This window comes from Zootoca vivipara, chromosome 17, assembly GCF_963506605.1.
Source record: "Zootoca vivipara chromosome 17, rZooViv1.1, whole genome shotgun sequence".
Classification (NCBI taxonomy): Eukaryota; Metazoa; Chordata; class Lepidosauria; order Squamata; family Lacertidae; genus Zootoca; species Zootoca vivipara.
Genome location: NC_083292.1, coordinates 27,296,171 through 27,318,991, shown reverse-complemented (window position 1 = coordinate 27,318,991; position 22,821 = coordinate 27,296,171). Strand labels below are relative to the sequence as shown.

The 22,821-nt window shown below is 50.5% G+C and overlaps 1 protein-coding gene across 3 annotated transcripts in view; it reads right to left on the bottom strand.

Moving 5' to 3' along the window:
• CDC42BPG (CDC42 binding protein kinase gamma) overlaps window positions 1-22,821 on the bottom strand; it is a 67,456-nt gene that overhangs the window by 8,838 nt on the left and 35,797 nt on the right. For 2 of the 3 annotated variants that reach the window (XM_035097809.2, XM_060269735.1), the window contains exons 8-29: window positions 21,245-21,493; window positions 20,379-20,458; window positions 19,963-20,069; window positions 18,337-18,432; window positions 16,850-16,971; window positions 15,508-15,750; window positions 14,313-14,423; window positions 13,451-13,635; window positions 12,484-12,574; window positions 12,011-12,123; window positions 10,693-10,801; window positions 10,321-10,469; window positions 9,155-9,243; window positions 7,905-7,957; window positions 6,984-7,088; window positions 6,168-6,242; window positions 4,164-4,269; window positions 3,791-3,924; window positions 3,143-3,282; window positions 1,719-1,800; window positions 687-903; window positions 405-467 (exon numbers count right to left, since the gene is read on the bottom strand). In XM_035097809.2, the coding sequence (XP_034953700.2) occupies window positions 405-467; window positions 687-903; window positions 1,719-1,800; window positions 3,143-3,282; window positions 3,791-3,924; window positions 4,164-4,269; window positions 6,168-6,242; window positions 6,984-7,088; window positions 7,905-7,957; window positions 9,155-9,243; window positions 10,321-10,469; window positions 10,693-10,801; window positions 12,011-12,123; window positions 12,484-12,574; window positions 13,451-13,635; window positions 14,313-14,423; window positions 15,508-15,750; window positions 16,850-16,971; window positions 18,337-18,432; window positions 19,963-20,069; window positions 20,379-20,458; window positions 21,245-21,493 (2,719 nt within the window). The remainder of the gene's footprint in view (window positions 1-404; window positions 468-686; window positions 904-1,718; window positions 1,801-3,142; window positions 3,283-3,790; window positions 3,925-4,163; window positions 4,270-6,167; window positions 6,243-6,983; window positions 7,089-7,904; window positions 7,958-9,154; window positions 9,244-10,320; window positions 10,470-10,692; window positions 10,802-12,010; window positions 12,124-12,483; window positions 12,575-13,450; window positions 13,636-14,312; window positions 14,424-15,507; window positions 15,751-16,849; window positions 16,972-18,336; window positions 18,433-19,962; window positions 20,070-20,378; window positions 20,459-21,244; window positions 21,494-22,821) is intronic. The other variant, XM_035097811.2, reaches the window with a different exon arrangement.

Here is a 22,821-nt window from a genome sequence, read left to right as displayed (position 1 = left end):
CACTAATTTTGCCACTAGCAAGCAAAAAATTAACTGGGTGAGGGAGGGAGCAGTTTGGTGCAGGTCTAGACTAGGCAAGAAGGATATCCATCTTAATAGGTTAAACAGTCCCCCCAAAGGATCCTGGGAATTGTGTTTTGTTTCAGAGTGCTGAGAGACCCCTATTCCCCTCACAGTGCTACAGTTCAGCGCTGTCCACTTTCCCGTTTTTTTGCGGGAAATTCCCTTATTCAGCGCCCTTACTTTCATATCCGGGAGTTGACAGCACAATAGGATTTCCTTATCTTCAAATCCGGAGGTTGACAGCTATGCTACAGTTTCCAGAGGAGTTAAAAACCTTCAGAGTTTACAGCACGCGCCCCCCCCCCCCAAATATGTAATTCGAAATATAAACAATACTAAACCATTTGTCCGGAGGTGAATCAAAAACAGGCCGTCTTCTGTACCCAAAGCGATCCGCTCTCGGTCTGCAAAGGGGAACAGATGACATTAGAAACACACTTCCTCCTCTCGGTTAGGGACTCAAAAATGTTGCCCTTGGGTGGATCAGGCATCTCATAGATAGGAGAGCTGAGGGCCCCCTGCCCAAGCGCTGCTCAGCCCCAATGGCTGAAAGCTCAGGGTTCTTTGCCTCCAGCACCCTCTCCCTCCCTCCGAAAGCAAAGCTTGCCCTCTTCCCTGCATACCTATGATGGCTGCCGACAGGGCATGGGGGATGAAGGGCAGGGTGTTGTCGTAGGCCTCCTTGAGGATGTAGACGGTGCGGTCGTGGTGATGGTTCTCCTGCAGGATGCGGTGCAGCTCCGCCAGAACCTCCACCCACTTCCTCATCTCCCCTTCGCTGTCAGCCAGGAACAGCATCGAGCTGGTTGTGTGCGGGGAGCTCAGCTGAGAGGCCGTCACCTGAGGATGGAGGCACAGGTAAGTTGTTCTGGCCCCCGAGGGGCAATCCGAGCCCAGAGGAAACCCCAGGTCATCCAAAGGTTGCCAGGAAGAGGAAGAGGTGGTGGTGGAGGAGGAGAGGCAGAGGGGAGCTGGGCTCAGGGTTACCCCGATGGAGGAATCCTTGCCTTGACTGCCTGGCTTTCAGGTACCCCAGCTCCCTGCTAGGACCCAGATCTCTTCTTCCCCTGCTCTGCATTTTTTAACACGTTGGTGATATTATGTTCTCCGTAATTGCTTTTGGAAACCGTTGCTAGTTGTATTGAGATTTTTACTTATTCTGCTTTATAGTGCTGAGGTTTTTGGGGGGGTTCCTAAGGTTCCGTTTGTTTCTTGCTGCTGCTGCTCCTGGCCCTACGAGGGTCAGGGGTAGCCATCGAATGGCAGCCCAACCTCCATTCCGTATCCTCCACAAGGCCCCAGATCTCACGTTATTCTAAAGGGAACCTCGCCAGCCTGCTGCCTTCCAGATATTTTGGACTACAACTCTGATCATCCCTAATTAGCACAACTGTGGTGTGGGGGGGCTGATGGGGGGTTGTAGTACAGCACATCTGGAGGGCGCCAGGTTGGTAAAGGCTGTGTGAAAGGTGGCCGGGGTGAGGAGATTGGCAGAGAGGAATGGCAAGTGCCACAAAAAAAAAAAATGTTGGAGAATATTCAGAAGAGAATGGCCTTCTTTTTCCTAGAGGAAAAGAGACACCTCAGAAATTCTATCTGAAAAATGTATTCTGGTAAATGGGGGCTCCTCTCTCCATTCCTCCCTTCTTCCTTACCCGGAATATGCAGGGCACGTCTTTGCTGTTGGCATGGATGACGTCTGCTGCCAGGACTGGAGCCACGGAGAACTGTTCATCCCTGTTGCCAAAAGAAAAACCTTAGAAAAGCCTTAGAGACATCCCTCTCTCCCCTGAGTGGAGGCTGAGGAGGAGCCTTGTGTTATCTGCAGGACCACAACCACAGCAAGCTACCTCAGGGCAGCCATGGGGAACCCAGGGCCCTCCAGATGTTCTTGGCTACAATTCCCATCAGCCACAACCAACAGGGCCAATAGTCAGGTAAGATGGGAGTGCAACAACCTCTGGAGAGCCACGGCTCTCCTCGTCCTCCGTGAAGCGGACACAGAGCAATGGATTCAAACTACAAGAAAGAAGATTCCACCTAAACATTAGAAAGAACGTCCTGACAGTAAGAGCTGTTCGGCAGTGGAATTTGCTACCAAGGAGTGTGGTGGAGTCTCCTTCTTTGGAGGTCTTTAAGCAGAGGCTTGACAGGCATATGTCAAGAATGCTTTGATGGTGTTTCCTGCTCGGCAGGGGGTTGGACTGGATGGCCCTTGTGGTCTCTTCCAACTCTACGATTCTATGATTCTATGTCCCACCCCATCCTAGTGAATGAGGTAATTTTGGCGATGTTGTTCCCTCTTTCATTTTGGGCTATTTCCCTCATCCAGGTGACAAGGGAGAATTAAGGACTACCTCTGAAAATGGCAATTCCTGGGTTGAGTTCTCCTAAAATGTGCACGGTGTGGTGGCACCAGCTAAGGTGTGTCTCCCCACCACACCCCCAATATCACCTGGCATCCATGGTTATGACATTTGGCGTGTCTAATTCCCCTCGGGGATTAGAGGGATGCCTGCGTTTATTTATTTTTTATTTCATTAAATGTACATACACTGTTTTTAAAGAAAGCCTTGAAGCAGTTTACAACACAGACAGAGCAATAATATTCTCGGTAAGGAAAAGTTAACAGCAATGATTTCAGACTTTCAAAAAGTTAAATCTTGCATCAACTTTCTAAACATGTTTTTAGCAGGCACTGAAAAGGGCACAGCGACGTCAATCGACAGGGAGTTCCGAAGTTGAACTAAAAGATCAAGTTCTTACAAATGGGGAAGGGGTATTATTATGTGGCACCTGTTGCTGTGGCAGCTTTTGCCAATCGAAGCAGAGGGCATTTGGGTGGAAAGCATGGAATTCTGGGCAAAACAACCCCAGCTGCGTATCCCACTGAAAACCAGTGGAATCAAAACAAACGAAAAGAAGCAGAAGGGGGGAATGGAACCGTTTGGTCTTTCCTTGGGCACCCCTAGAGATAATGGGTGGTTTCCTTCTTCATTTAGGGTTCCTGGATAATACTAAGGCTCCATCAGACCTCCACCCCACGGCGCCACTTCCTGCGCACGGTGCCCCTGCTTACCTCATGTCTGTAACGTGCATGATGCTTACGTCGCATTGTGCCGCCTTCCCCTCTGGCACATCAAAGAGGAAGATCTTGAAATCGCTGACGATGGCAAAAGCCCTCTGCCAGCCTTTCTTTACCCCGGAAGGCTTGGGCACCTTTTGGGGAGCAAAGGTGGTACAATCAGAGAACATTATTTCAGCTGCAAGGAGTCCGCCCCATTCCACCTTCCAGCATCACCTATACCAAGGGTGGCGAATCTTTTTTGACCACCATTGGCTAAATCACTGGGGGCTGCATGCCAGAAGGGTGTGCGGCCAAAAGCTGGTCCGGTCACCCCACAATCTCGCAGGACCCATCCCAGGCACTCAGCCCCTCCCTCTTCCTAGCAAATCAGTTGAGGAAGGTTATTCCCCCTTCCCACTCATCCAATGATCAATTTCATGGTCAGAAGGGGAGCAATTTTCATCCTCAAGAAGGCTGGGCTCCTGCAATGCCTCCACTTCCATTTTCTCCCCCTTTTTGACATGGCAGTCAACGTTGCGGGGGTCTTGGTATATATTTGGCTGAATGTTGCCCAATCAGATCTCTGCCCTGGCGACAGCCACTCTGTCCACATGGACTGCTCCAAACTCTCTCAGACTCAGGGGAGACTCAACCTCTTACCGACAGGAACCCCTCAAATGCTGTCCCTGTTCCACTTGTTGGGTTGACCCCCAAGGTCTTCTGGAGCTGTTCAGGGGGTAGGGGGCAGATGGAGGCCCCTCCAGCACAGGATACGTGGCAGACGAAGTTACAGGCTGGGAAAACGGAGGAGGAAGCGTAAGTAGGCAGCCAACAGGCCCCCTCTGAGCCACTGCAATGGTGTATGAATTTTATGAATTAAAGAAAAAATATGAATCAATAGACCCCCCCCCCAACCCTGTATAGCTCTTCAGGCAGGGAAAGAGTGTTTCTCATCCCTACCTAGAGATTGAACCTAGAGACCCTCCCCTGACCCGGATTCCCTTCCCACTCCACCTGGCAAGATACCACTCACCTTCGCAAGCCAAGCCCTGCCGGACCAGCCCCACCAGGAGGGATGTGCAACGCATACACTTGGTGGGTGTGGAGAAGCTGTGGGTTTTGAAGCTGTGCGACTTGGGCTGGGGAAATGGAGCAGAGAAGGGGGCGCAGGAAGGATTAGACATATTATTTAGCTCCAGGCAACTTTCAATTATTTTAAAGTTATAGACACGACACACACACACACACACACAAAATCATAAAAGTTAAGACACCCCTTCCTTAAAAGTGCAGGGACCAGAGCAAACAGGTTTCTTTGGGGGGTTTTCCAAAGATAGATCAACCTACGGGACCGCCTCTCCTGGTATGCCCCACAGAGGACATTAAGGTCCACAAATAATAACATACTGGAGATCCCGAGTCACAAGGTGGTTAGACTGGCCTCGGCCAGGACTAGGGCCTTCTCAGTACTAGCCCCGACCTGGTGGAACGCTCTCTCTCAGGAGACTAGGGCCCAGCGGGAGTTGTCATCTTTTCATAGGGCCTGCAAGACGGAGCTGTTCCGCTTGGCCTTTGGACTGACTCAGTCTGACCCTGGTGTTACCCTCCCCTAAGGCTTTATCCTACAGATATTTAAATGAGGTTTCACTTGTAGATTCCTAATTTTAAAATTGAATTTTAAATTTGTATTTAATCTGCATTTTAATTGAATTGTTTCTTTTATGCTTGCTTTGATATTCTTGTTGTTAGCCGCCCTGAGCCTGGTCTTGACTGGGAAGGGCAGGGTATAATTATTAAAGCTATTCAACTTAACGGACCAGCACTTCCCAAAATTTTGGGGGCTGCTGCCCCCTTGGTTCCATAAACTCATCCGCGGTGACCCCTACCCTACTGCCGTTATTCAGAATAGCAGTTTGCATGACCCACTAAGGAATAGAACAACACACGAAAACTCAAAGCAGTTAACAATTGCACATGCAATCGAAATCCAATTGAAACCATGCAGTTTAATTAATTCCACAAAGCTGAAGAACTTGATGCAGTGATACCAGTTGTGCAAAGTCTGGCAGTCATTTACCATAGCTGCCAAGTCGCCCGTTTTCCCTGGGAAATCCCCGTTTTTCCAGCTGTTCCTAGCTGAAAAAACGGATTTGTTTTGTTTTTTCCCGGTTTATTCTGGCGCAGCGGCCATTTTGGAACTGGGTGGAGCATGCTCAGAAGCGACTTTTGATGCTGCTCTGCCCAGTTCCAAAATGGCTGCAGTGCGACTTCTGGCTGCTATTTCCGGCCCGGTCCCTTATTTCTCTGACAGCAACTTGGCAGGTATGCATTTACACCTCCAGTGCCCCTTTAGGTATCTTCTCTGGGGAGGGGGCAGCAGTGCCTTGTTTGGGAACCACTATGATAGAGCAGTTGAAAAATGGCTTGACCAAGCAAGGGCAGCCTTCCCCAACCTGGGGCCCTCCAGATGTTTTGGACTACAACCCCCATCAGCCACCCAGACTGCATGCCAATGGGAATTGTAGTCTAGATTGTAGTCCCTCTAGCGGCTATGGTTGCTTATTTACCAGAAGTAATGTATTTAGTGTTAGCTCTGGAAGTGTATACTCGATTCTGACCAAACTAACCCTCCGGAGGCCCCTCAGCCCTGAGAGTGAGGCCCAGTAATTGAGCAGATCTTGGGCCCACCAGCCCTGGACATGGCCCCCCCTGCCACTTCCGTTTTCCCACAATGCCTCAGAGCACCTAGCACAGCATCACTTCGCGGCATGATGGGAAATTCAAGATGGCGGCTAAGAGACATCTGCTCAATCCACTCAACACAGCAGGGCTCCCTCAAAACTGGAGTCAGCCCTGCTCCTCCCTCCAAACATATACAAAGTGCCTTTTTGTCACCACTAAGAATCCTTCCGCTACACCGTCCAGAGCTCAGTTTGGAAAGGCCTGAGGAGGAAAAAGGGCAGCCCCCTCAGAAGTGGGGTTCAGTCCAGAAACAAAGGGGAGGGGGAATACATTTAGGCCAAGAGCTTGTCACTACCTTCAAGGATCCAGAACTGTTGCTGCTCTCTGAAGAGCCTGCGATGGACTGGGTGGAAGACATTGAATGTGGCACCTTTGGAGAGAGGGGAGAAGAGGGAACAGGGGGAGAGACCATCATGCCTCTGTCTTTGAAGGTCTCCAAACCTCCCAACACCCACCTCCTCACCACTGTCGGCACCATGCATAACACTCAAACCTGTGGACAGCCAACTGGAAGATTCAGGACAGACAAAATACACTCCTTCTTCACGAAGCTCCCGCAGGAGTCAAGAATGGCCACCAACTCCTTCATGAATCATTTCTTAAAGCCACCCAAGAAGAAAACGGCAGCCTCACCACTCCAGAGCTGGCCTGTTTTGCATAGCTGTCAACTTTCGGATTTAAAAATAAGGGATCACTTGCTGAGTGCTGCCAGAAATCACCTCTGCACATGCCCGGGCATGCGCAGAAGTGATTTCCGGTGCCGGCTCTGCCCATGTCCGGGGCACCGGAAATCGGTTCTGCACATGCCCGGGCATGCGCAGAGGCGATTTCTGGCAGCACTCGGCAAGTGAGCGAGCAGCCAGCCGCCGAGCGAGGTGTTTTACCGGGGGGCGGCGGCTGGCTGCTCGCTCTCGGGGGGGGGGGGGCAAGTGGAGCGTCCCTGGCCGGCAGGGAGGGAGAGGAGCTGCTTCCTTTAAAATCCGGGAGATTTACGGGATATTTTACAATCCGGGGTAACAGCGGGAAACGGATTTAAATAAGGGGGTTTCCCGCAAAAAACGGGAGGGTTGACAGCTATGCCTGTTTTGGGATGGCCAAAACTGCTACTCACGCTGGACCGCAGGCTTCTCCGCCCTTCAGGGTGCAGCTGGGCCTCTTCAGTGGCCTTCCGAGCCTCCTGGGAGTCTGGGGCACCCCCAAAAACGATTGCTTCCTTCTGGAAAAGAAGGTGACATGGGCAGCGGAGTTTTAACTGGACATGATTCAGATTTCTGCTAACATACAAACCTCCCTAGAAGCCCTAAGAACACAAGAGCAGCTCTGCTGGGCCAGGCCTAGGTCCTCCTTACGGAATGAAAGACCACCCATGGCTACTAAGCACAATGGCCATACTTTGCCACCACGGTCAGAGGCAGTAAAAGCTTCTGCACGACCAATTCCTGGGAATCACAAGTGGGGAGAGTTGCTCTTGTGCTTGAATCCTGCTTGCGGGTTTCCCACAGGCATCTATATCTGGCTGGCCACTGTGAGAACAGGATGCTGACCTCTTGGACTGATCCAGCAGGCATGCTCTTCCTGCCTTCTCACGAAGGAGTACAATTCTAATGTCACTTCTCTCCTGAGCCCAGAGATCCTGCCTCTTGGTTTCTCTAACTGACATTATCAGATAAAAGTATAGCTCACAAATTATGTGCATTAAACATGCACATTTTTTAAAAAATGAAAAAAGGGAGTGGAAAGGGAGCGGGTGTCTGGGGAAAAGAGACTTTGGCAATCTCACCTGCCATTTATTGGTTTTTTTTTAAAAAAACAACACACAAATGCAATAACCATTAAACACTTAGCCAGCAGTGCATCTAATGGTGTTTGCTTTATCCATTGTCTCTAGACAACATTCAAACATATGATTTAATGTAACCCTTCCACTGAGTGGTTGGGCTTTATGAGCGATCCCCAGAACGTTTTATCCCCTGCATAAACTGAGAGTCGCCTATAGTACAGAAGACTATCTTTGTTACACAAAAAGACTTACGTTGGTACTTCGGAAGGAGAGGAACGGAATCAGGGGTCCTTGGTGTTTGGTGCCTGTCAGGAGAGAAGAGAAAGGTCACACTCTGGGAATGGGCCCTGTTCTTAACCACAGTTGTCACTGGCCGGCACAGGAACCTGGGTCCATTTACCGCGTTTCTCCAAAAATAAGACACCATCTTATATTTATTTTTCCTCAAAAACAACACATGGTGGCTTATTTTCAGGGGATGCCTTATTTTTTAATTACCGGTAGCTCATGGGTAGGCAAACTAAGGCCCTTCTAAATCCAGCCTGCAGACGGTCCGGGAATCAGTGTTTTTATATGAGTAGAATGTGTGCTTTTATTTAAAATGCACCTCTGGGTTATTTGTGGGGCATAGGAATTCATTCATTGTTTCCCCCAAAATATATTCCAGCCCCCCACAAAGTCTGAGGGACAGTGGACCAGCCCTCTGCTAAAAAAGTTTGCTGACCCCTCATGTAGCTCAACACGGTCTACACTGACTGGCAGCAGCAGCTCTCCAGGGTGTCAGGCAGGGAGATGGTAGAGATTGAACCCGGAGCCTCTTGCAGGCAAGGAAGATGCTCTACCCCCCCCCCTCCAAGGAAGGGTGTTACCATGAAAGGGAAGCAAGGTGCCAGCCCTCATGGATCTGAATAACGGCCTGATTTGAACAGAAACATGGCTCCATCTAGCCCAGTGTTGCCTGCACAAAGTGGCAGCAGCATCTCCCAGACCTACCTGGAGATGTTGGGGATTGACCTTGGGATCATCTGCATGCCAAGCAGGTGCTGTGCTGCTGAGCTAAGCCCCTTCCCCATAGAATCCCCCAGGGTTTGTGGGTATTTTACAGCACTTCACAGGACACCTGACCCTATGGACTGAATGCAAACATGGTGTGTTCACTGCCCCATCCCCTCCTTCCGAAAACCTTCCCCTTCTTTAGAAGCTCTTGGGGGCCTAGTCCTCATTTAATCCACCCAAACAACAACCCTGTGAGGTCGGTTATTCTGAGAGGCAGTGAGTGAGCTCGCTCAGGGAGATTTGTGGTTGAGCAGGGGGATTTGAACCCAGGTCTCTCCCAGGTTTTAGTCCAGTACCCTCGTGACTACAGCACCCTTGGGCCTGAGCCATGGAGACACTAGGCCCCTACATTCTGCAAAGGCCCATCCCTTGCCCCACTGCTGGGATATGCCATTGGGGTGCTGTAGTGGGGCTGTCGCCCACCCATGACCCAGCCTGAAGCTCACCTTCCTGGGACCGTCCTTTCAGCTCTCCCTTGGCCTTCTCCAGCTCCAGGCGCAGAGCCCGGTTCTGCTTCTCTGCCTCCTGCAACTGGCTTTGGGACACAGAGAGGGGAAAGCGGGAGAGATAAATGTGACTTTATGGCATACAGTATTGGGAAATTCAGCCTCCAGTAAGAGCGGCTTCCCTTCACTCCAGGTATAACATTTAGAGGAGAGGGGGTTGTGCCATGGACCCAGCAAGGGCTCTTTCTTGGCCAGCTGGTAGGAGGAGGAATCGCAAACTGCCCCAAAACTCTATCTTGCCTTTATAAAAATGTGGGGTGCAGAATTTCTAGCTTCCCTGGGCCTCTCCCTTCGCATCAAAGGCGCCTATCCCAATTAACCCCCGTCTCCGCAAATTATTGCACAGACTCTTGGGGAGGGGGTCCGCCCTCTTCCACTGCGGCTCCTCCTCTCCCAATTAACCTCCATCTCTGCAAATTATTGCATAGACACTTTCTGGGGACATCATCAGATGCCTAGGTCTCAAGTCGTCAGGGCTGGAGTCAGACACGGCTCATTTCGAAAGACGCAAGGCTGTCAGTGAAGTTCACTCTTTATTCGAGGAAACAACATTCAATCCAGCAATTTCCCCCGGTAGGTCTTGCCCCTACGGAGCAGTTGCCAGGACTGAATGTCCCTGCCTTCCACCCTTCCTAAGGCTCCTCCTCTCCCAGATGTTTCCCAAACAGTCTCAAATTGTGTCTGTGCAACTCTGACCTCTGTTCTGCGCTGTGAGTTTTCAGAGGGAGACTCCCCAGATTCTTGAGCAGCCTCTTGACTCTCCCATCCTCTGCTTCAGCTTCGGAGTCTGAGCTGCTCCCTGTCACCGACTCTTCCTGCTCACTAAACCCTGTTGCCCCTTCAGCATCCAGCCCCTGCTCCCCATCTTCTCCCTCTGACTTCTCCTCGGTGTCCCGCCACCAATTCCCAGGGCTCTGATTTTTCCTCCCTCCAGGGTTTCCCTTGGGGGGGGGGGGGTTCCCCGGCTGGTGCCTCCCACCACTCCTCTTCGTCCTGCCGGTCCCTGACACAGCTTCGGGCCCTGAAACCTTGTGGTGCAGGATGCAACCCTACTCTTGCCTGTGCGCCACCTGCCGCCGCCGCCGCCACCACTGCTGCCTGCTCACCGCTCAACTGCCAGGTGCGAGACCTTCAGCTTATCCAGCTCCTCCTGGACGCCTCCCTTGGCCCGGATCTCGGCTTCCAGGGCTGACTGCAGCTCCAACTTGGCAGAAGCCTCCACTTTCTGCAGCCGCCGTGCCTTCCAGAGGGTGTCCTGGAGCAGGAGGCAGCAGGGGAAAATGTATGCAGGGTGAGAAGAGGGGGAAGGGGGAAGAGGCCCCAACACCTACCAGGCACCCTGAGCCTCTGGGGGCAAGGGCTTCTTCTCACTGGGGCAACCAGAATGTGGGTTGCAAAGGGGGAGGCATGCAGAGGGGGAAAGAGCCCCCCTCCCCAGTTCCTCAAGGCGTCCACGGCTCCGAGACAGGCTCTCTTACCGGAGTTTTGGGGCTCTGCGCCCCCGTCTGCTTCAGTGCTTCCACTTCCTCCATCATGTGGGTTGCCATGGCCTGGAGGTAGCCCCTCGACTCCTTCTCGTCACTCACCCTGAGATACGAGCAAAGATGCACACAAGAGTTCAAGGCAGATGAAAATTAAATTTTCCGTTTTACAATTTTAAAACACTGTGCTCATTTTTACATCTTTGACATATAAATGGCTTCCCCTTCTTCTCTTTGCATGGTTCATTATCACAAATCCCTGCATATTTTGCAAAAACTACTGTATACCATTCAGTATTTCATCATTGCACCCATCAAAGCTTATTTGCACTGTTGAATTTATCTTAATGCTGCCAGCGTTTTCAGCTGTACCCAATTATTTCCCATATATTCAAATGAATGTTTTCCAGTCTTCTCTAAACGTATGTTCTTCTTGTTCTCTTATTCTGTATGTTAAGTCTGCAAGCTGCGCATATTCTGTCAACTTAAGCTGCCACTCTCCTTTGGTTGGGACCTCGCTCGTTTCCCATTTTTGGGCTAACAAAACACAGGCCGCAGTAGTAGCATATATAAACAACCTTTTTTGACACCTGGGAATTTCAGTCTGAATTATCCCCAACAGAAAGGACTCTGATTTTTTTTGGGAAAGTACTTTAAATCATCCCCCCCCACCATTTATTATGGATCATTTCCCAATACTCTTTTACCCTTTTACAGGTCCACCACATATGAAACGTTCCCTTCACTTCCTTGCATCTCCAACACTTATCTGATTCAGTCTTTTTTTTTTTTAATAAGACTGAAAAAAACCCTGCTTCATGCGGCACAAACTATGGAACTCCCTCCCACAAGACGCAGTAGCGGCCAGCAAATTAGGTGACTTTAAAAGAGGGTTAGACCACTTCGTGGAGGGCATGGCTATCAGTGGCTACTGCAGGCATAGGCAAACTCGGCCCTCCAGATGTTTTGGGACTACAACTCCCATCATCCCCAGCTAACAGGACCAGTGGTCAGGGATGATGGGAGTTGTAGTCCCAAAACATCTGGAGGGCCGAGTTTGCCTAGGCCTGGGCTACTGGTTATGCCCTGCCTCTACTGTGGAGGACAAGCAATGGTTAAATCTGCCAAAACAAAGGTGCTGCAGCTCAAGCCTGAAAGCTATGCCTTTCCCATTCAATCTGGGAGCAGGCTGCGGTGAATCACCAGAGACTGGGGGGGGAGCCACTCTGCTTATGCTCAGGTGCACCCCTGTCTTCTTCATCACTGTTCCGTGCGGCAGGCTTTACACAAAGAAGGTGCACAGCTGGTAACTCACCACCGCAAGATGTCCGTGATCTGCATCTCCCAGTTGGCGAAGGCTAACTTGTGGGTCTCTGAAGAGCACTGTTCTTGATCCTGCTGGGGGCTGTCGGCGCCGAGCGAATCCACCTGTTGCAGCAAAGGAAAAAAAAGCAAAGACAGAGGTGAAGAAGACAAGCTTCTCTCCTCCCTCTGCCAGGTGGGGTTGGCTGACTTCTGCAGGAAGAAGCCTGCATAGAACTTTGGAGTAAAAAACGAAAGAGAGAAAGAGAGAAAGAAAGAGGCTTATATGACCATCGTGCTTGAGGATCCAGGTGACAAGTATTTAAAAGCACAGAATAAAGGACTTGGAAGACTTCATGCTTTCAGTGTTTTTTTAAGCGATGAATGGGGACTTCCTTTTTGGGATCACACCTTAGAAGTGTGTGGCTCTGGAGAAGCTGCCTGCAGAAGCCACAATCTACAGGCTGCCGCAGCATCCCTGCATACCTTGTCTCCAAAATGCAGGGCGCCAACACCTTCCCTGGGCAGCAAACTGTGTGGTTCTTTGTGCCAGGCCTTTGGATCCAGATTTCCCCAACTAGGAAGGAAAGGCAATCGGAGAGGGAGGGGAGAGAGAGAGAAGAGAGATGGGGAGTCACTTTTCCAAACTCAGAGCTGGGGAGCGAACCTAAGAATGTGGTCTCTTTGGGTTGGATCCAGATTTCCCTAGCCCAGCGCTCGCCCTGCATGTCTGGACTACAACTCCCATCCACCCCAGCCAACAAGGCTGTTTTGGACCACCACTCCCATCATCCAGATGGGGCTGATGAAAATGGTAGTCCGAAATATCTGGAGAGCACCAGGTTCGGGAAGGCTGACTTAAACTGCCCCACTGATTCCCATGGGAACTAAATGCAAAGAGAGCTTAGCCCGGATCCAGCCCATAGCTCCCATTTACCACTGTCCCCCTTCTATGCCATTTGCAGAGAATGGAAACGCCAGGATCATGTTCCTTTGGCCGGTGAAGATGGCCTTGTGGTAAAAAAGGCACAAGAGTACAACTGCATCCCAACAAAATCCACTGGCGCCGCCTGTCAGATTTTTGTCTTCTCTTCCTCTTAGTAATGTTTAGTTGTTTTTAAAGCAAAGCTTTGTTTATTTCAGGGACACAGAATCATAGAGTTGGAAGGCATGTATATCTTTTATGCATTAATCTTTATGTTCAGAGAATCACAGAGTTGCAGATTTGGAAGGGTCACCCCAAAGGCCATCTAGTCCAACCCCCCTGCCATGCAGGAATGTTCTGATTTCAAGTGTGATTTCTGCAGCCTTCTGGAAGTTGATATTGGGTTATGTTTTGGCCTAACAAAACAAATGCCATTCTAGTTTTCCTATTCCTTTGTTCTGACCAACCCACTGCACTCCCATTTTCCTTTTGCCACCCCACTTCCAACGGGTCCCTGCCTCTCCTCACCGTTCAGCCTTGGCTTTCTCCAGCTGCTCCCGGAGTTGGGCAATCTCAGCCTGGAAGGCCTCCTGCTGCCTTTCCCTGGCCTGCAGCGCCTCCCGCAGGCCGCGCACCTCCTCCTTTGTGGTATAGGAAACGCTTCCTGATCGCCTGGAGCCAGAGGCCTGGAAGAAGGACGCGTTCTGTTTCACCTGCAGGGGGTAGCAAAGTCATTCGGAGAGGAGGGCAGATGCAAACATAAATGGACTTTCCCCCCCAGATGAATGCAGAGATTTGCAGGCAGCCTTCCGGGTTTTTGGTTTTTTTGCACTTCCCCAAATTTTGCAGCACAGTTCTTGGCTCAAAAAAAAAAAGTACCAAAACGCATATGCCAATGCACTTTTTGCTGTTGTTGCACAGAATGCGTTCAAAAATGCACCCTTTAGGTTGAAATGCATATTCCCAAAGCTTGAATTTTGGTGAACTGGAAGTGGGTGGGAATTTGCAGTGCACTGGAAACAAGACAGGACAGAATGAAAATGAGAAGGAATAAAGATGTGGAAAGGGCCGTCAGATTTCAGGGGCAAAGCGTCTTGCCTTGCATGCAATAGGCCTCGGGTTCAACTACCTCTGGGATCTGCAGAGAGGGCTGGGAATGTCCTCTGGCCGAAAGCCTGCAGAGCTGCTGCTGCCAGTCAGTTTCGACAATACTGGGCTAGATGCACTAATGGTGGTGACTTGGTATAAGGCAGCCTCTTCTGCGCTTACATGCAAAACTGGCACAAGCCAGGGACGGACCCATCCCTCCGCCCTTCGCCATGCCCCCCTGGCATGATAATCCTCTTTACAATGGGGCATCTCCCTCCCCACTTTGCCGAGCTGTATTTACCCTCAGCTCCTCCTGCTCCTCCTTCAGCCTCCTCAGCTGCTGCTCGGCCCTCTCTCTCCCCTTCCGCTGCTTGGAGACTTCGTTCATGAGACCCTCAATCCGAGCCTCCAGCTACAGAGGAGAAGAAGCACTTGATTGTAGATGCTACTGACTGCGGTGGGGGAAGAACGTCTGGAGTGGGGGGGGCAGATTTCTGGGGTCTTTACTGCCCTACTCCCCATCCCCAAGCAGCTCCTGAGGCTACAGAAGCCCAGGAAGTGACTTCCTTGAGAGTTTCCTTCATGCATCTGTGTGATATATGTCCTAAGAATATCTAGCATCTATGGAAACGGCCCTAAAAGAATCATAGTGAGGTTACAGGGAACCAGGCAGAGGGCCTTCTCGGTAGTGGCGCCCGCCCTGTGGAACGCCCTCCCATCAGATGTCAAGGAAATAAACAACTATCGGACTTTCAGAAGACATCTTGTTCAGGAAACTTTTTAACGTCTGATGTTTTATCACATTATTATTATTATTATTATTATCATTATCATTATTATACATTAGGAAGAACTTCCTGACAGTAAGAGCTGTTCGGCAGTGGAATTTGCTACCAAGGAGTGTGGTGGAGTCTCCTTCTTTGGAGGTCTTTAAGCAGAGGCTTGACAGCCATCTGTCAGGAATGCTTTGATGGTGTTTCCTGCTTGGCAGGGGGTTGGACTGGATGGCCCTTGTGGTCTCTTCCAACTCTATGATTCTATGATTATTATTTCTGTTGGGAGCTGCCCAGAGTGACTGGGGAAATAACAAACAAATTATTATTATTATTATTATTATTATTATTATTATTATTATTATTGAGTTGGGAGAGACCCATCTAGTCCAATCCCCAGCAATGCAGCTTTCCCTTACAGGCATCGAACTTGCAACCTTGGCGTTGCAAGCACCACGCTCTAACCCATTGAGCTATCCATAGGAAGAGCCTAGCTGCTGGATCAGGCCCAAAAATAAAAATAAGTGCAGGATCTAAGAATCACAAATGGTGTTCTCCCAGGTATTTTGGACTACAACTCCCATCAGCCTAACCCACCTCGCAGGGTTGTGGTGGTAATTATTTGAGGAGGGGGAGAATGGCGTACGCTACCTGGTGCTCCTTGGGGAGGAAAGGAGGAATAGAAATGCAAGGAACGAACGACTAAATAAAATGTGGGGGTACCTCTTTGCGCCCGTTCTCCGAGCGTGCCAGCTCCTTACGCAGGCCCTCCACCCTCCGCGAGGCCGCCTCCGTCTCCTCCTGCCGCTCTCGCAGATGCCGGGAGTGTCTCAGCAGCTGGGCTTGCAGTTCCCCGCACTTGGCCTCAGCACTCTGCAGCTCCTCAGAGGTGTCCTTGTGCTGCAGCTGTTCTTCCTGCAGCTCCCAGGCCTGAGCTTGGAGCTGCTCCTGGGCTTTGGCCAGATCCTGCCCCCCCCACCAAAAAAGAGGCAGCGGTGGTGTAGTGGTTAGAGTGTTGGACCAGGACCTGGGAGTGACCAGGGTTCGAATCTCCACCCAGCCATCATGAAGCTTGCTGGGGGTGTCCCTGGTGGCCAGTCACTCCCTCTCAGCCTGAACTACCTCACAGGGGTGTCGTGAGGATTAAATGAGGAGGGAATGAACCACGGGCACCAGCCTGAGTGCCTTGTGGAAAAGGTGAGTTATATAAAAGAAATATATAAATAAAACAAAATAAATAAAATAAAGGCGCTGTCAGAGTTGGACTCACATGCTCAAGCCTCAGAGAGAGAGAGAGAAAGAGAGAGAGACTGGAACATAATCAGCCAGTTTCTTCAAAATGTTCAGAAGCTCAAAAATGAACACACTTTGTGTAAAGCAAAAAAAGGGGGGGACTGTTTCTAGTCCTCATTTTAAAGATTCCACACACCCACACCCCAGCAACTATTGCTCATGATGCGGAATCCCCTCATTCTCCTCCCACGGCTAAAGCGTTTGCCATGAAACCCTATTAAAATGACCCCGTTTTAGTGAACGATGCCAGGCTTATCAGCCTTGATTTGCCAGCTGCGAGAATGGGAACAATGTAAATTGCATCTCCCCAGGTGAAGATCCAGGACGGAGGGGCATTTTGTAAGAAGTGAAACCTGCAACAAAATGTTGCAGAATACCCTTGCCCGCTTAAGGGGAATGGTTCCTGATCGACAGGCCGGCCGGCCACCCATTCCTTCCTTTTGACTCCCCACTCCCCAATCCATTTTCCATTCTTCTAACATCCCACCAAGAACGCTCGGTCCTTTATGAGTTCTTCTGGGTGTCCCCGGTGGTTTTTTTCCACATGTTTGGTTCATCTCAACAAACATTGGGAGTCCCCGGAGGATGCTCCCTTGTCCTCCATTTTGGCTCCACCCCCCACTTGAGGTCCTTATTAGAGGGAGTGACTGTCCCCCCCTTGCAGAATCTGAAGGCTGGGAGCTCCTGGGCTCTCTTTGGCAGAACAGACAATGCCTTTCCTTGGCCAGAAACTACCGCCCCACTATGATGGGGCCCAGGTGGGATACGGTACCTGTAGTGCTTCATTCTTCTCCTCCTCCAGAATCCTCACACGTTCCTCCAGGGTCTTCACCTGTCTCGATTCCACCCGGTCAAGCTGCTGCCTTTGAACCTTGTCGCTCTCCAACCGATTCTCTGGAAGGGAAGGTACATGAGCCCCAGATGCAATCTAGAGATCCCCCTTCCCCCTTCCAGCTACCGGCACCAGTGGACTTTCTGAGCCCGTCTCCTCCACAGTGTCAGGGTTAGCTGTGGTTCCTGCATTGCAGTGGGTTCGACTAGATGACCCCTGGGTTCCCATCTAACACTACAATTCTGCGATCCTACCAAATGGGGCAAATGTCTTCCCAAAGACATCTGAAGGCCAAGTTTTTATTGTTTGATGTTTTGCTGTGTTTTTATCATGTTGGAAGCTGCCCAAAGTTGGTTGGGGCAACCCAGTTGGATGGATGGGCATTTATAAGCAATTAACAGTAGTAGTAGTATTCGTAAACGGGGTAACTGTGCCCCTGAAGGACCAGGTGCGCAGCCTGGGAGTCATTTTGGACTCACAGCTGTCCATGGAGGCGCAGGTCAATTCTTTGTCCAGGGCAGCTGTCTATCAGCTCCACCTGGTACGCAGGCTGAAACCCTACCTGCCTGCAGACTGTCTAGCCAGAGTGGTGCATGCTCTAGTTATCTCCTGCTTGGACTACTGCAATGCACTCTGCGTGGGGCTACCTTTGAAGGTGACCCGGAAACTACAACTAATCCAGAATGCGGCAGCTAGACTGGTGACTGGGAGCAGCCGCCGAGACCACATAACACCGGTCTTGAAAGACCTACATTGGCTCCCAGTACGTTTCCGAGCACAATTCAAAGTGTTGGTGCTGACCTTTAAAGCCCTAAACGGCCTCGGTCCAGTATACCTGAAGGAGCGTCTCCACCCCCATCGTTCTGCCCGGACACTGAGGTCCAGCGCCGAGGGCCTTCTGGCGGTTCCCTCGCTGTGAGAAGCCAAGTTACAGGGAACCAGACAGAGGGCCTTCTCGGTAGTGGCACCTGCCCTGTGGAACACCCTCCCACCAGATGTCAAAGAGAAAAACAACTACTTGACATTTAGAAAATACCTAAAGGCAGCCCTGTTTAGGGAAGTTTTTTATCTGTGATATTTGATGTATTTTAATGTTTGTTGGAAGCTGCCCAGAGTGGCAGGGGAAGCCCAGCCAGATGGGTGGGGTATAAATAAATTATTATTATTATTATTATTATTATTATTATTATTATTATAGTAGTGGTAGTAATTCTGCAAGGGGTTACGATGACCTAGGGGAGCACCTAAGGTCTGCTGAGGCACTTGTACACCTTTCTGCTCCACAGAATTTCAACATTTTCCACCTGAGAGGGTCATTTCCCTCTGCCTAAAGACGGGGCAGGCTGCCCCCTGCTCCCTTAAGAGCTCAGGGAGGAATAGGAGGAGAAGGCCTTGCCTTTCCCGAAGCCCCACCAGCGCCCAGGTACCTGCCAACTGCTTCTGCAAAGCCGCCATCTCGTTCTGGAGGCTCCTGAACTCGGAGTCCTTGGCCAGAGTCTTGGAAGGGGATTTTGCCAGAGAATCTGCACAGGGGGTGACAGAAGGGCGTAAAAACACAAGATGAGCACCACGGTCTGCCTAGCCCAGCCTCCAGGTGCTCCGAAGGGAAGCCCGTAAGCAGGATAGGTCCCTCCAGACTACCTGCCCCCAAGCCTCTGAACCCCACAGAGCAGGAATGGGGGACCTCTGGCCCTCCAGATGTGGCAGGACTCCATCTCCCAACAACCCCAGCCGGCATGGCTAATAGCCAAGCATGATGGGAGTTGTAGTCCAGATCCCCCACCTTGGCTTTTAGAGCCATTGTGCTCCGCTGTCAGTGAGAGACAGGTCCTTCCTGAGTCGGTCGACGGTTATTTTGAAGGCATTATTCAGGGCCAAACTAAACTTGAAATTTAGACACCCCCCAACAGCACAGTATGCTTAAGGCACATTGTTGTTGTTGTTTAGTCGTTTAGTCGTGTCCGACTCTTCGTGACCCCATGGACCATAGCACGCCAGGCACTCCTGTCTTCCACTGCCTCCCGCAGTTTGGTCAAACTCATGTTCGTAGCTTCGAGAACACTGTCCAACCATCTTGTCCTCTGACGTCCCCTTCTCCTAGTGCCCTCAATCTTTCCCAACATCAGGGTCTTTTCCAAGGATTCTTCTCTTCTCATGAGGTGGCCAAAGTATTGGAGCCTCAGCTTCACGATCTGTCCTTCCAGGGAGCACTCAGGGCTGATTTCCTTAAGAATGGATAGGTTTGATCTTCTTGCAGTCCATGGGACTCTCAAGAATCTCCTCCAGCACCACAATTCAAAAGCATCAATTCTTCGGCGATCAGCCTTCTTTATGGCACATTAGTACCACTTTAAACAGCCGTGGTTTCCCCCCTCCACAAAGAAGTCTAGGAGCTGTTGTTTTTTAGGGTGCTGGGAGTTGTGAGGAAACCTTGCCATTTCCCTCACAGAAATGGCGTTCCCTGGGGTGAGGGATTGGTTGTTAAACCCCTCTGGGAATTGTGGCTTCAGGAGGGGAATGAGCAGTCTCCTACTGACTCCCAGCGCCCTTTGTTGTTGTTTAGTCATTTAGTCGTGTCCGACTCTTCGTGACCCCATGGACCATAGCACGCCAGGCACTCCTGTCTTGCACTGCCTCCCGCAGTTTGGTCAAACTCATGTTCGTAGCTTCGAGAACACTGTCCAACCATCTCGTCCTCTGTCATCCCCTTCTCCTTGTGCCCTCAATCTTTCCCAACACCAGGGTCTTTTCCAGGGAGTCTTCTCTTCTCATGAGGTGGCCAAAGTATTGGAGCCTCAGCTTCAGGATCTGTCCTTCCAGTGAGCACTCAGGGCTGATTTCCTTCAGAATGGATAGGTTTGATCTTCTTGCAGTCCATGGGACTCTCAAGAGTCTCCTCCAGCACCAGAATTCAAAAGCATCAATTCTTCGACGCCCAGCACCCTTACCGAACTACAACTCCCAGAAATGTGATAGATAGATAGATAGATAGATAGATAGATAGATAGATAGATAGATAGATAGATAGATAGATAGATGTGGCAGATAAGTACCTTGTAGTTTTCGGGCCAGCTCCATTTTCTCCCTTTCCAGGTGGCGGATTCTCTTCTCTAGCCGGGCAGTGCTGGAGGGAGAGGGCAGGTGCCTCTCGGAAAGGAGGCTGCAGGGATAAACGAGAGGAGGTTGCAGGGTCAAGGCCCTTGTCTGTTTTGCATACTTTTGCATGACCATGGCACGCCTCGGGCAAACAACCAACGAGGGTGAATGAAACAAACCGGCAAGGCTTCACGTTTGCCAGAGCTGAGATTGTGGAGTAGCAGCAGTTAGAAGGCTGAGCTGGGGATAGTCAAAATCCAGGGCTCAAATCCTCTCTCAGCTACAAAGGGGGGACCTCAAGCCACTTTCTCTGTCAGATCCCGCCCCCAAATCCCACCGCATATACTGAGAATAAAATGGAGACTCCACACACCTCCCAGAAGTGAAGGTAAATCCCACAAAAGGCAGGTGGTGGCCAGAGAAAGCAGCGTGGGATACAGGCGGAAGTGTCTCCTAGGAAGGAAAGGACAAATTGATAGAATCATAAGGTTAGAAGGAACCTCAAGTGATGCGCCCCGCCCCCCGAACAACAATACTTCTGCAAACCTTGGGATTTCCCCGAATCTGCTCTTGAGAAGGGGTGGCACTGTTATGGCTGCGAAAGGATCAGCACTCACCCCGCCTTTGCACACTGCTATTATTATTATCATTATCATTATCATTATCATTATCATTATTATTATTACAACGCCTTCTCTCGCAGCAGGCGTTTTTACAAAAACAAAACAACAAGCGCGGGGGAAATATTAAAAAGAACACACTTTAAAAGGCTATAGACCATTGACAGCCAAAGCCCTGCTTGAAGAGGGATGTTTTCGCCTGGCACCTAAAGATATGCAACGACGGCGTCAGATGAGCCTCCCTAGGAGAGCATTTCACCAATAGGAAGCCACCACTGAAAAGACCCTGTTCTCATATTGCCACCCTCTGGACCTCTGGCGGAGGGGGCACATGAAGACTGCAGGATCTGGGCCAGTTTTTATGTGGGGAGGTGGTCCTTGAGGTATTGGGGTCCTAAACCACAGAGGACTTTATAGGAAAAAACAGCAATGTTGAATTGGGTGACCAGTGCAGTTGGGCCAGGATTGGTGTTATGTGCTCAGATCGTCTTTCCCCGGCTGAGCAACCTGGTTGTCGAATTCTGCACCAGCTGAAGTTTCCAAACTGTCTTCAGAGGCAGCCCCATGTATAACGTCTATATTAGAACAGCCCTGAAAGTGAGACAAGTTCCTCCCCTACCGACTCCTTGATCATGTCGTCGGCGACGTCGAAGTTGGACGTGTCGGCTGGGCTGGCCACCTCGGGCAAGTAGGGCGGGGCACTTTTGCGGATGTTGTCCCAGTCGATGCCTTTGAAGAAGGGGTGGCGCTTGAAATCCTCAATGCCCTTCTGGCCCAGGCGCAGCTCCTGGCGGCACAGCAGCCCTCGGATGAGGTCCTTGGCACTCTCCGAGACGTCGGTGATGTCCGTCGGAAACTGCAGGTGGTCCTGCGTGTGAGAGATGCCAAGGGGGAATCAGGGGGCAAAGCAGGCAACAGGCACCCTCCGCGCTTGTGGGGGCAAGGAGGGCATATCAAAAAGCCCTGAGGTAGGGGTTGCTGGGAACTGAAAATAAATCTGCAATCTTTCAGGACTCTTCTTATGTCTTTATCCTGAGTTTTTGAATGTTTTATATAGGTTTTTCAGAGAATCATAGAGTTGGAAGGGGGCATGAGGGTCATCTAGTCCTACCCCCTATAATGCAGGAATCTTTTGTCCGACATGGGCCTCGAACCCATGACCCTGAGATTAAGAGTTTTGTTTTGTATCCTCTTAGCATTTTTCTGTTGACTGCCCTACGCTCTTTTGGGAGGAAGAGCAGTATACAAACATAATAAAAAGATAGGAATATGTATTTAGAATTTCCACCTGACGCCAAAGAATGTGTTCCCTCAGGAGCAACAGCAAAGACTAAGCCAGAGGAGGGAAGCAGGGGGTAAGGCAAGCATCTCCAAACTGCGGCCCTCCAGATGTTTTGGCCTACAACTCCCATGATCCCTAGCTAACAGGACCTGTGGTCAGGGATGATGGGAATTGTAGCCCAAAACATCTGGAGGGCTGAAGTTTTGGGATGCCTGGGGTAAGGGAATCATTTTTGACCCCAGATCTTGCACCCCCTACCCCGCACCAGTCTTGAGACAGCAATAACATGTGCTGCAGTGGTTGGAGTGTCGGCCTGGGCCCTGGTTCGAATCCCCACTCAGCCATGAGGCTCACTAGGTGTGCCCTTGGGGCCAGTCACTGCCTCTCAACCCTAACCTACCTCACAAGGCTGTTGTTGTTGTTGTTGTGGGGATTAAATGGGACAGAGGAGAACTATGTACACCACCTTGAGCTCCTCGGAGGAAATAAGAGGTAGAAATGTAAAAATAAAACAGAGAGACCATGTGGCTGAGTGGTTAGAGGGTCAGACTAAGACCTGGGAGAGACACCAGGGCCCAATTTCCTACTTTTGCCACCATGGAGCTCACCGGGGGATGATCTTGAGCTCAGTCACTGCCTCTCATCCTAATCTACCTCGCAGGGTTGTTGTTGTGGGGATTAAATGAGGAGAACCACATGTGCCACACTTTGAGCTTCGCAGTGGGTGAGGGGTAAAGGTGGCAAATAAATAAATAAATAAATTAAATTCCCTTCCTTCTAAACCTCGTAAACCCACCTGCCTGTGGTTTGGGGCTGTCCAGCCAATTCTGCTAAGTAAAGCCCAGGTCTCTGTGCTACAGGTGAAACTCGGAAAATTAGAATATCGTCGAAAAGCGCATTCATTTCAGTAACGC